At 47.0% G+C, this 13,048-nt stretch overlaps 1 protein-coding gene across 2 annotated transcripts in view; it reads left to right on the top strand.

Moving 5' to 3' along the window:
* The window catches only part of LOC306927904 (uncharacterized protein), a 5,994-nt gene extending 553 nt beyond the window's left edge, over window positions 1-5,441 (top strand). Inside the window, exons 1-4 of one of the 2 annotated variants that reach the window (XM_079507790.1) lie at window positions 94-279; window positions 2,716-2,751; window positions 3,166-3,663; window positions 3,812-5,441. In XM_079507790.1, coding sequence (XP_079363916.1) covers window positions 261-279; window positions 2,716-2,751; window positions 3,166-3,663; window positions 3,812-4,218 — 960 coding nt within the window. In that variant the 5' untranslated portion in view covers window positions 94-260 and the 3' untranslated portion in view covers window positions 4,219-5,441. Of the gene's footprint in view, window positions 1-93; window positions 280-2,715; window positions 2,752-3,165; window positions 3,664-3,811 lie in introns of those variants that run through there. The other variant, XM_079507789.1, reaches the window with a different exon arrangement.
* The last annotated feature ends 7,607 nt before the right edge of the window (window positions 5,442-13,048 follow it).

The raw sequence follows: 13,048 nt of genomic DNA, 5'->3' as shown, positions 1-13,048 counted from the left end.
GTTTCCCGTTGCCTACAATCACCCTATCCAACGTGCGCTCCCTACGGAATAAGATGGATCGACTATCTACGCTTGTAAAGCATGACAAGGATTTCAAGAGCGCCAACCTGCTCTGTTTCACGGAGACATGGATTGGGGAGGAGGACACGGACAATGTCAACTTGGAAGGATACTCACTCGTGCGGTTTGACAGAGACCCAGAGCGAACGAGGAAACGCATCGGAGGTGGACTGTGCATGTTTGTTGACAGTTGACACCAGATGGGCAACCAACTTCACGGTACGTGAGACTGACTGCTGTACTCATTACGAGATTATGACTGTTTCTTTTAGACCACACTATTTGCCCCGGGAGTTTGGGCAAATCACAGTCATTCTGGTATATGTGCCTGGTACAAACTTTGCTCTAGCAGCTGAGCGCATAGCTGCCAGCTACAATAAGGCGCAACGTAACTCTGTTGACAATCCTATATTTTTATTGGGTGACTTCAACCGGTGCGTTATGTCCACCCACCTGCCAAACCTGGAACAATATGTGACCTGTCCTACAAGGAAGGATAAGATCCTAGACCAGTGTTTTGGAAATGTAGAGGGCGCCTATGTACCCAGATGCTGCCCACCTCTAGGACTGTCTGATCATAACATCATCCACCTCCTGCCAAAGTACCGTCAGAAACTAAAGAGGGAGAAGCCTGTTGTCAAGCACATTCAGTCCTGGACAGAGGACTCAATTGAAGAGTTGAGGGGCTGTTTTGATGCCACTGAATGGGACTTATTTTTCGATGACCAGGTTTCCTGTAATAACCCTGAAGTGTTGACTGATACTGTCACCAGTTATATCAATTTCTGTTTTGACAATGTTATTAAAGGAAATAAATCGCATGATTAAAAGAGGGAAAACAGACTATAAAGACAAGGTTGAAGAGAAACTGAGGAACGGCAATGCAAGGGATGCTTGGAGGGGACTGAATGCAATGATGGGTAGGGAACAAAAAGCAACCCCTCCATGTGACGACCCTGTTAAACTGTCAAACGATCTGAATATTTTCTATTCTAGATTTGACACACATGACTTCAGTGACAAATGCAAGTCGGTTTGTGCAGGGCTGACACCCGCCCCTGTGACAGTTAAGGAACAGGAGGTAATTTCAATCTTCCAGCAGGTTAACCCTCACAAAGCCACCGGGCCAGATGCGCTCAAGGGAAGGGCCCTGAAAGAATGTGCCATCCAATTGGGACCCATGTTTACCAAACTATTCCAAATGTTTCTCAATATCAGCTTTGTCCCCCAGGCCTGGAAAACGGCAACCATTGTCCCTGTGCCAAAAACAGCACGAGCAAAAGTGCCAAATGATTTTAGACCGATCGCCCTCACTCCTCTATTAAGCAAACGCATGGAGCGTGTAGTGAGTAAGGAGCTCTCACTGCAAACGGCTAAGTGCATGGACCCCATGCAGTTTGCTTATAGAGCCAGTCGAGGTGTAGAGGATGCCACTCTAACTTTATTGGACAAAATACATAGTCATTTAGACAAACCCAAAACATACGTCCGTGTCCTTTTTATGGTCTTCTCCTCTGTATAATACGGTCCAACCCCATCTTCTCCTAAAACGCCTGTGTGACCTGAACATCAGTAGCAATCTCATGTTGTGGATTAGGGAGTTCCTGAGAGAGAGACCCCAGCAAGTCTGTATTAATAACACTCTGTCTGACTGCCTTGTCCTAAACACTGGCGTGCCACAGGGGTGCGTTTTATCCCCTCTGTTATTCTCCCTATACACAAATGAGTTGAAATACAACAACAAAGACTTCTCTCTCATAAAGTACGCTGACGACATGGCCCTGGTTGCCTGCCTGCAGGACGTTTCCAGTCCCTCTTACTCCCAGCACATCGACCGTATTGCCACCTGGTTTGACAGCAGCTTCCTTGACCTTAATGTCACTAAGACCAAGGAGCTGTGTTTGGGAGGGGGGTCAAGAGCAGAGGGTTCAGGGTCCATCTTTAGGCCTGTTACTATGAGTGGGGAGGAAGTGTAGCAGGTCAGTGACTTTAAATATCTGGGAACGACCATAGACAATAAACTCACCTTTCAGACCAATGCAGATAACATCTACAAAAAGGCAAGGCAGCGGCTTTATCTTCTCAGGAAACTGAGAAGGTTTAATGCCAGTAAACACACCCTGACCATGGTCTATAGATCACTCACTGAGAGTGTTCTCACTTTTAACATCGTGTCCTGGTTTGGGGATCTCTCACTTAGAGATAAAAACAAGCTCACCCAGGTAGTCAACCAGGCAAGTAAGATCATTGGAGACAAACAATTGCAACTTCAGGACATATACAACCGCTCCATAACCAAAAAAGCAATTCAAATTTACAATGATTCTACCCACCCTCTTCACTCTGAATTTGACTTGTTGCCATCGGGCAGGAGGATTAGGGCAAAATTAGCAAAAAAGAAGGGTTACAAAACTTTGTTTGTGACAACTGCTGTGGACATTTTAAATAAGAAAATGTTTAAATAATCTAATCGCCACTGCTCATGATCACTGTTGTTGTGTTAATGTGAATGCATTTTTATATAGTATCTTAATGCACCTGTGTATTTTTTGTAGTGTGTTATTGTTGTAACTGACTGCCGGTGTGCCAAAGACAAATTTCCATTTTATGTCAATTTAATGGACAATAACGTTTTCTTTATCTTTATCTCAATAGTGCAGCATTCACCTTCTACAGAGCCAATATGTCCAGGTGAGATGGCAGAGCTTCAGCCTTGATGTCTGACTGTACCTCTGTTTACATTTATGACTAGGGTTGTCCCGATCACGTCCTTTTCAAATGATCGGAATCGGATCGGGAGCCAAAAAACGTGATCGGGACATCCCTAGTATCAATATTATATCATGTTATTAGACTGGAAATTGTCTGTGATTTGGGATATTGGACTGTTGTGATATATGGCATAAACTTGTTCTATAAAATATAAATATCGGATCGGGAAAAATCTGTATCGGCAGACGCTCAAAATCAAATGATCGGAAACGGATCAGGAGCAAAAAGACGTGATCGGGACATCCCTATTTATGACTAATAAAGTATTCAATCTGTGCCAGGAGTCCCAGGACATCCCTATTTATGACTAATAAAGTATTCAATCTGTGCCAGGAGTCCCAGGACTGACCGGTGCAGGATGGCTAGGATATGACGGTTTCCCAAGCCTAGGATATGACGGTGCACGAGGAAGGCCATGTGCACAAAGACTGGAGGGTTACTGCGGACAGAAAGGTGAATCTGGACTGGGGGGTTACTCCGGACAGAAAGGTGAATCCGGACTGGAGGGTTACTCCGGACAGAAAGGTGAATCCGGACTGGAGGGTTACTCCGGACAGAAAGGTGAATCCGGACTGGAGGGTTACTCCGGACAGAAAGGTGAATCCGGACTGGGGGGTTACTCCGGACAGAAAGGTGAATCCGGACTGGAGGGTTACTCCGGACAGAAAGGTGAATCCGGACTGGAGGGTTACTCCGGACAGAAAGGTGAATCTGGACTGGGGGGTGAATCCGGACTGGGGGGTTACTCCGGACAGAAAGGTGAATCCGGACTGGAGGGTTACTCCGGACAGAAAGGTGAATCCGGATCGGGGGTTTACTCCGGACAGAAAGGTGAATCCGGACTGGGGGGGCTACACATAACATTTATATAACTGGAGACAAATACAAACTGACAATGAATAATATATAGCTTCAACCTGTCAGGCTGTTTTGGTACATATCTTCCGTTTCAGCCAATCACCTCCTTGTCTTGTTTCAGATCTGAAGGCGGTCATCAGCGTCTCCCCCAACATGAAGAGTGTTTCCGGAGGCCAGCAGCAGGTGCTGGAGGGTTTCAGCTTCGCTCTCACCTGCTCCTTCCCGAAGGAACACCCTGACGGTCACTTCGACCTCAGGCTCAACTCCACGGACATAGCCAAAAGGCCGTCCGCCCACGGCTCCGCCTGCTTCCTGCAACGCGCAGCAGACCACACCCACCAGGGCAACTACCAGTGTCTGTATGCGTACACCGCCGCGGACGGTAGCCCCGCCTCCTCCTGGAGCGAGCCACTCCCCCTCGCCGTCAGGGCTGCATCCGCTGATTCTTTTAACGATTTCTACGACGAAGACTTCTACGACGAAGACGGGGCGGGGGAGATGGGGGGGGTTCCGGATGGTCCGATCTAGATGGGCTCGTGTTCCTACTTCTATTGATCCCAAATGTCTTGCCATGGGCTCTGTTTAGTAGAATGGTCCTTGTCGTCCAGTTTACCAGCAGACCTCATAGAATAGAGCATCGCTATACTTAAGCTATTTGTTGCAGTCATAAGTGTTTTTTTTAGCAGCAAATTTCTATTTTACTTTAGTCATAGTTTTTGGAATGAAACTTCATTTAATTTTAGTCAAATTTGAAAGTCTATTGCCTAACGAGCCATGCTACGAGCTGGCTGCTGGAATGCATTTCCAGAGTCCACTACATTATAACACGCCCAACTCATGTAAAAGAAAAGGAAAACCCCGCCCAGTAGGGGAGGGGATGGGGAGGGGATACCTTCCCCTCCACATCCCCTCCCATATTTCTCAGAGAGTATAGCTCAGGTGTGATTTCACCCTATACACCGTCATGCATTGGCCAGAGAAAGCAAGAGCACTCACCAAAGTAGAAGCTGGGGCCATCTTGTGGCTGGAAGAACTTCCCACAGGCTTTGGCGTGTATGTCGGCTCCTTTCTTAACCAACAGCTCCACATAATACTGACTCCTCCTCTCAATGGCAATATGGAGAGCTGTTTGACCTGGTGGATTCACACATCAATATGGAGATATCAGTCTACAACACATGTGCACCTAAATATGCAAATGGACTCCAGGGGTAGGGCCCGACAAGCCTATGGCTTCTCCTCAGAAAGAAAGAAAATGAAAATGATGTTTGTTATGCATGTACTGTATGTCCAACATTATGAAAATAAAACTGAACTGAACGGAGAGCTGTTTGACCTGGTGGACTCACACATCAATGCATGAGTCATTCCATAGTTGAACTGAACTGAGAGCTGTTTGACCTGGTGCACTCACACATCAATGCATGAGTCATTCCATAGTTGAACTGAACTGAGAGCTGTTTGACCTGGTGGACTCACACATCAATGCATGAGTCATTCCATAGTTGAACTGAACTGAGAGCTGTTTGACCTGGTGGACTCACACATCAATGCATGAGTCATTCCATAGTTGAACTGAACTGAGAGCTGTTTGACCTGGTGGACTCACACATCAATGCATGAGTCATTCCATAGTTGAACTGAACTGAGAGCTGTTTGACCTGGTGCACTCACACATCAATGCATGAGTCATTCCAAGGACTTACTGTTCCCCCCCTGAAATGTCAAATAATAAAATACTAAATCATGCACTTGTTGTGTATACATTATACTTGTTCTGAGACAAAATGTAAAAGACAAATTTCCATTTAATGTAAACTTAATGCACAATATAAGTTTCTTTATCTTTATCTATAGTTGCAGAAAACATCTTCCAAGATATTTGCAAAAAGAAATATCACAGAGCTCCCCAGACATTCTTCTCTTGTACTACCGTCTTGACGACCAATATATTTTAAAAAGAACTGATGTCTTTTGTAATCATTAATAGAATTATTAGATTTTCTTTTTTAACCCATTCTGGGCGGGAACCCCATTTTGGTGTTTTAACTAAGCATTATGTAATACTTTAGCTATTGAAAAATAGCAGATCTACAAGCTCGTAGCGCGCCACCTACGAGCTTGTAGGTCTGCTATTTTTGAAAATTCGTGAAAATGCGGCACAAATCTTTGAATATATATTCTTTCAGAAGACTTTTTAATTTCGACAATTTACAATTTACAAAGATAATAGTAAATATGCATTGAAATTGTGTTCCACAACATGTGTTTTCAACACTATTTACAGTAGCTCACCAGAGGAAGAGAAAGAATCTTGAGTCACATAACAGAGGAAATGACATCCGGTCATGAGCACAGCCCCAAATGTCCTACAGAGAAACTGAAGGAATGGCCTAAACATTGACTTATAAACGTGCCACAAGAACGAAACCCAAGTGAGTGTTCAGGTTCCTGAGTATTGGTAATAACAAGCGTAAATCTATTCTACGTCCGAGCATAGACAGACATGGTAACGCCCCGCCTGCCTCTGATTGGCCTACCGACACTGCCCGTCTTGCCCCCATGGTCTCCCCAGACTGTCCTCCGAGACGCGAGGTTACTCCGTGGTGGGAAATAATACAAGCACAAGAGAATGACAGCTTGGCACGCGCGACAGTAACTTGTAACTTTTTGTAGAAGAAAGAGGCAAACTAATATTGTTTGTGCCGTTTGCTTTGAACACGTACGTTGTATGCTTTCATTTGGGTGTGTTATCGTGTAATAATCTAATTATAGTAAACTAATACTATTATACTAAAAAAGATCAAGGGAAAAGAGACCTTTTTACAGTACAATAATCATTATTGTACTGTAAAAAGGTCTCTTTTCCCTTGATCTTTAACCTTGTATACATGTGTAAACTTGAAACATTATTGAATAATGTTTCAAGTTTACACATGTATACAAATAAACAGGCCAACGGCATAAACAGTAAAAGTTTGTCTCTTCTACAAAAATAAAAGTTACTGTCGCCCGTGCCAAGCTGTCATTCTCTTGTATTATATCGTACTTGTATTATTTATTTATTTCTTACCACGGCGTAACCTCGCGGCAGACTATCCAGCATGTATCTTCCACCTCGGAGACACCGGCTGTGTCGGTAGGCCAATCAGAGGCAGGCGGGGCGTTACCATGTCTATGCTCGGACGTAGAAAAGATATACGCTTATGGCAAGCATAGCACACAGTGAATAAAGATAGCTCATAAAAAGGGTGCCTGAGATGGACGAATCAGATTATTATATTAATGGTTTATGACCCGTTTATGCACAGCTTTGTGTGTTTGTGTGTGAATGGTGATGCATAAATTGTCCTCCAATTCTGTAACGACCCACCATACAGTACAGTACAGTACAGTACAGTACAGTACAGTACAGTACAGTACAGTACAGTACAGTACAGTACAGTACAGTACAGTACAGTACAGTACAGTACAGTACACAGAATATGTTGATTATTTACAATTTGTTTTGTCTCTCATATACTTTATTTTATGTAGTATAGGATACTAGTTTTGAGATTGTGAACAGTGGTATAAAAACAAAAAACAAACAAAATAAATACAAGATCAATCTCATAGCCTTTCAGAACATGAAAGTATATGTATCTGAGGCTATAGAGTTGTGAGAGACAGGGTCAGAGACATGGACGGATTCAGAGACAGGGTCAGAGACAGGGTCAGGGACAGGGTCAGAGACATGGACGGATTCAGAGACAGGGTCAGAGACAGGGTCAGGGACATGGTCAGAGACAGGGTCAGAGACATGGACGGATTCAGAGACAGGGTCAGAGACATGGACGGATTCAAGTGAAAATAGTCCCTGTGCACAAATCACAAAGGCCTCCCAAAACTCCCCCAATCGAAAATCGGCCGTTTTCAAGATGTTTTAGCCATTATCTCTGGAACGGAAAGTCCAATCTGCTGACTTCGTAGCTTGTTGGAAGCGTGACAGACAGGTAGCCTGGCTAATAAGCCAGACGCGAATCAGCTGTTGGCAAAAGAAAAATTGCCTACAGTGTGATTTGAGTCTGGTTTATTAGCCAGGCTAACAGACAGGGGCCCCCCATTAGCGCAGGGCCCCTCACTTGGCACAAGCCATAATCTGTGCCCGGTCAGGGGACAGACTGAAAGAAAGACTAGCAGAAAGACAACAACGAGAGACACGAGCGACAAATCTTGAAAGCCCGTGGCGTGACACACATTCACCACGAGCTTGTAGATCTGCTATTTCTTTTAATCGTGAAAATGTGTGCGAATCTTTTGAATATATTCTTTCACAGTGAGCGTTTTTAACTCAAACATTTGGGGGTGTTCCTGGAACAACAACATATTTTTCAGATGGGGGTCGGCGGCCAAATAAAGATAATTATGTGGGTCCTTGACATGAAAAGGTCTGAGAACCACTGAGTATAGAAACATAGGTTTTTCAGAAAACTGTCATGATTTAGAAGACATTTTGTAGAATCTGGTCTCAGGTCTCAACCGAGAAAGAACAGCTGTTGAACTACAGTATGACAACAGTGTGTCTCACACTCTGAGTTGGTGAGTTTCTTCATGTTCTTCGTCAGGTACTGATGAAGGCCGTCCAGCTTCATGACATCCCCGCTGCCCGCTGCTTCAAACAACATTTCGATGTCAAATCTCTTGCGATCTCCTCTACAAAAAAAACAAACAAAAAAGTCATGTTTGCCGCTTTTGGGTCAACAGGGATTATTTTACAACGTGTGTGTTTCCCCCGGCTAGGGAATAATAATAACCATATTATGGTTATGGCTTTTTGGCAGCATATCATTGTGCTAATACAAGCAAGTGCTTACTGTAGGTACAGTTGTGCCCTCAGTGCTGTTGCTAGGTAAACTCTGTCTGTTGGCTCATATAATAAGAGAATAAAATGCCCCTAAAAGAGTGAAGTTATCACAGAGCTACTACTTTTTTTTTCTTTTTATCCCACAATTTTTCACCTCTGTGTCAATTATCTAATGTGATCCTGGGCTCTACACGCCCTCACCAACCTGGGGGGGGCAGCGGACTGACCTCATGCTTCCTTCTATGCATGAGGAGTCCAAGCTGCTTCTTTTCACCTGACAGGGGGGGATTTCCCTGGTTGGACATAGCGCATGGAAGGAACACGTTATTCCAACCAGTTCCTTTCCCCTCCATCAGGCGCCCCGGCTGGCCAGGGGGAGGCAGTTTAGAGACCAGGATTACTGCATGTTTTTTGTGAGGGTGCCCTAGGGGACACGGGGAGAACATGCAAACTCCACACAGAAAGGCCCTTTCGCCAACCCCGCCTCGGGTATATGGGCACTGATGACGCGGGGGAGGGTACACACCCCCAGCGCCCACAGCGTCCCCAGCGGGAATCGAACCCAGGACCTTCTAGCTAATACCTTTAAACACATCTTAAATCTGAGGTTTTTTGTATGCCATTTAAATAGTCTTGAGAATAAATACACTGCTATTTGTCCTAAAGTAACTGCAAAAGAATTGCTGCTATTTTTTCATTTTTTTTAAAAAGCTTGTGACATATAGCTCCGTTTACAAAATGCTCTAGTCTACCCCCTCCAACTGTATATACTTTCCCCCATTTTCCCCAACAGTTTTTTTAATTATATTTTGACACTTGCTTTGGCAATGTAAACGTGTGTTTTCTCATGCCAAAGAAGCTCCTTTGAATTGAAAATCGAGTGACTCTCTCTCACTTGTCAAAGAAGTTGAGATTAAACTTAATCTGGGGCTTGGCTCTTTCTATGTCCTCCTGGTACTGTCCTCCGGTGTCCATGGGGGCTCTGGGTGGGTCGGAGCTGCCCATCCCCAGGGCCGACGCCACGCGGTACTGTCCTCCGGTGTCCATGGGGGCTCTGGGTGGGTCGGAGCTGCCCATCCCCAGGGACTGTCCTCCGGTGTCCATGGGGGCTCTGGGTGGGTCGGAGCTGCCCATCCCCAGGGCCTCCAGTGTCCATGGGGGCTCTGGGTGGGTCGGAGCTGCCCATCCCCAGGGTGTCCATGGGGGCTCTGGGTGGGTCGGAGCTGCCCATCCCCAGGGCCCGGTGTCCATGGGGGCTCTGGGTGGGTCGGAGCTGCCCATCCCCAGGGCTGTCCTCCGGTGTCCATGGGGGCTCTGGGTGGGTCGGAGCTGCCCATCCCCAGGGCCGACAGGGCTCTGGGTGGGTCGGAGCTGCCCATCCCCAGGGCCGACAGGGCTCTGGGTGGGTCGGAGCTGCCCATCCCCAGGGCCGACAGGGGGCTCTGGGTGGGTCGGAGCTGCCCATCCCCAGGGGGCCCATCCCCATGGGGGCTCTGGGTGGGTCGGAGCTGCCCATCCCCAGGGGGCCCATCCCCATGGGGGCTCTGGGTGGGTCGGAGCTGCCCATCCCCAGGGCCGACAGGGGGCTCTGGGTGGGTCGGAGCTGCCCATCCCCAGGGGGCCCATCCCCATGGGGGCTCTGGGTGGGTCGGAGCTGCCCATCCCCAGGGGGCCCATCCCCATGGGGGCTCTGGGTGGGTCGGAGCTGCCCATCCCCAGGGGCTCTGGGTGGGTCGGAGCTGCCCATCCCCAGGGGGCTCTGGGTGGGTCGGAGCTGCCCATCCCCAGGGCCGACAGGGCTCTGGGTGGGTCGGAGCTGCCCATCCCCAGGGCCGACTGGGGGCTCTGGGTGGGTCGGAGCTGCCCATCCCCAGGGCCGACAGGGGGCTCTGGGTGGGTCGGAGCTGCCCATCCCATCCCCAGGGCCGACAGGGTGTCCATGGGGGCTCTGGGTGGGTCGGAGCTGCCCATCTCATCCCCAGGGCTGACAGGGTGTCCATGGGGGCTCTGGGTGGGTCGGAGCTGCCCATCCCATCCCCAGGGCCGACAGGGTGTCCATGGGGGCTCTGGGTGGGTCGGAGCTGCCCATCCCATCCCCAGGGCCGACAGGGTTAGGGTCCTGGTACTGTCCTCCGGTGTCCATGGGGGCTCTGGGTGGGTCGGAGCTGCCCATCCCCAGGGCCGACAGGGGGCTCTGGGTGGGTCGGAGCTGCCCATCCCCAGGGCCGACAGGTGTCCATGGGGGCTCTGGGTGGGTCGGAGCTGCCCATCCCCAGGGCCGACAGGTGTCCATGGGGGCTCTGGGTGGGTCGGAGCTGCCCATCCCCAGGGCCGACAGGGTTAGGGTTAGGTGTCCATGGGGGCTCTGGGTGGGTCGGAGCTGCCCATCCCCAGGGAGCTGCCCATCCCCAGGGAGCTGCCCATCCCCAGGGCCGACAGGGTTAGGGTTAGGTGTCCATGGGGGCTCTGGGTGGGTCGGAGCTGCCCATCCCCAGGGCCGACAGGGTGTCCATGGGGGCTCTGGGTGGGTCCATCCCATCCCCAGGGCCGACAGGGTTAGGGTTAGGGAGAAAGATTTTTTCCGGAAGTGCATTCTTTGCCTATGGGACCCGGCAACTACCGGCGATAGCAGGCGAACAGGTTTATGGGCGAAATGTGGTCGGAGGAATGTCGCCCGAAAAGATAAAAATGATTCATCTTTTCGGGCGATTGGGTGATGTGTCGGCCAATGCTCACCCGCTGTTAAAACACACTGTTAGTCGCAACCGTGAGTCCGTGACAGACTCCTACATACAGAACCATGTTGAACATCACATGCTGGTTCATTTTTATTCTCATTGCCAACAAGGATATTCAGTCAACATGTAAAGTCACTGTCTCTAAGTGAGGCACAACTATTGTAAGGCCATGCTTCTTCATGGCATCCATCTAAAGACCTCTCAATCCCTGCCTGCACATTAGAATAACAACTCAAAGAAATACAACACACATTATTATCAATGTAGTCTGTCCAGACAGACCTTTTGACTCAAATTAAGAGGGTGCTGTTTTTCCTTTATTTTTTGACGATGGGTTCTCAGATTGTTATGGATGTGACTGTGGCTCCACGCATGCACTGGAGGCACAGGAGCACCAGGAAAAGGGCCCTGCAGGGGGTTGTACCGCTTTGTTGTGAAAACTACTACAAAATCAAAGATACAAAAAGAGGTGTCTCTGAGATCCTCCAGTGTGGAAGTCATGTATTATTAAAGTTTATGCATTTGCATTAATCAGCTGCTACAATTTTCTTTTCTTTTTTTTTTCCAATGATTTCACACTCAGAGAAAATATTGATGTTCTGAATTGTATTTAGATACAGCAAAGACGCAATGTTGAATGTGCTGCACCAAAATTGGAACGATTCATTTATGAAAGATGCATAAACGCAATATTAGTTTTGATCATCATGGTGATCGTCAGTTCGTCACCTATTGTTACCAATCAGAAATTAATCTGAAATGCATCCCTTCCTTTAGTGCAGGGTTTGATTTTTTTATACAAAACAAAACAAAAAACGACTATATAATTCATATGCCAAGCTAAAATAGCAGAACTACAAGCTCACAAGATGTCACAATATGACACGTTGTGATCCTGTAGATCTGCTATGTTTGCAAAAATAAGACACATTTGCAAAAATAAGACACATTTTGACACATCTTCACAAATGTTTAATTGGTTTAATGTGGTTAACATGCATTTTTAAATCACATGTTACATTGTGATATATCAAACATGCAGTAAAACATAAATATCAAACATATCAGATAGTTCCAAAAAGAAAATTAAACTCAGTCTGACCAGAATTACGGTTAAAACCCCTTTTGTTTGTTTACCGTTCTCTTAGTTTTTTTTGCCTTTTTAACTTTTTAACTAGTTTTTTCCTTTTTATTCTCTTTGTCCTGTAAGGCGACAGTAGGGTGACCAGATACAAACTGTTCAATTGAGGGACAGAAGTATCGCTTGTGTGGGACAAGTGGGATGGGGGGACCCCGTCCCCCCATCCCACTTGTCCCACACAAGCGATACTGGAGTACCGGGTTAGCAACTTACTACTTGAGTTGCTATTAAATGCCTTGATGTCATATTCGACCATATGCCTATTGGCTATCATTTATAAACTCCTCTGGTGTCTCACATTTTGTTTTAAAATCATGCTTTATTTCTATTTTGATGCTATTTTAACGGGCTTAAAAACACATCTTGCAGGAAGAGACAATGAGAGAGCTTTACAACAGAAGGCCAAGTATTAGGGGACTAACTATTAGGGCATTTGAACACTGATGCAATTGAGGGTCTCAATTTGTGGGACGCCTGAAAAGTCTTGGAAATGAGGGACTGTCCCACGCAAAGAGGGACATCTGGTCACCCTAGGCGACAGAGAGAGGGAGATGAAGACAACCTCCACATGGACTCCCACGCTATAAAGAGTAGTTGCAAGGTTGCATCATGACCTTCAAAGCTAAACCAATG

Source organism: Electrona antarctica (assembly GCF_951216825.1).
Source record: "Electrona antarctica genome assembly, chromosome: 8".
In the NCBI taxonomy this organism is placed as follows: domain Eukaryota; kingdom Metazoa; phylum Chordata; class Actinopteri; order Myctophiformes; family Myctophidae; genus Electrona; species Electrona antarctica.
Note: the sequence above shows the minus strand (reverse complement) of the source record. Positions and strands in the feature narration are given on the sequence as shown.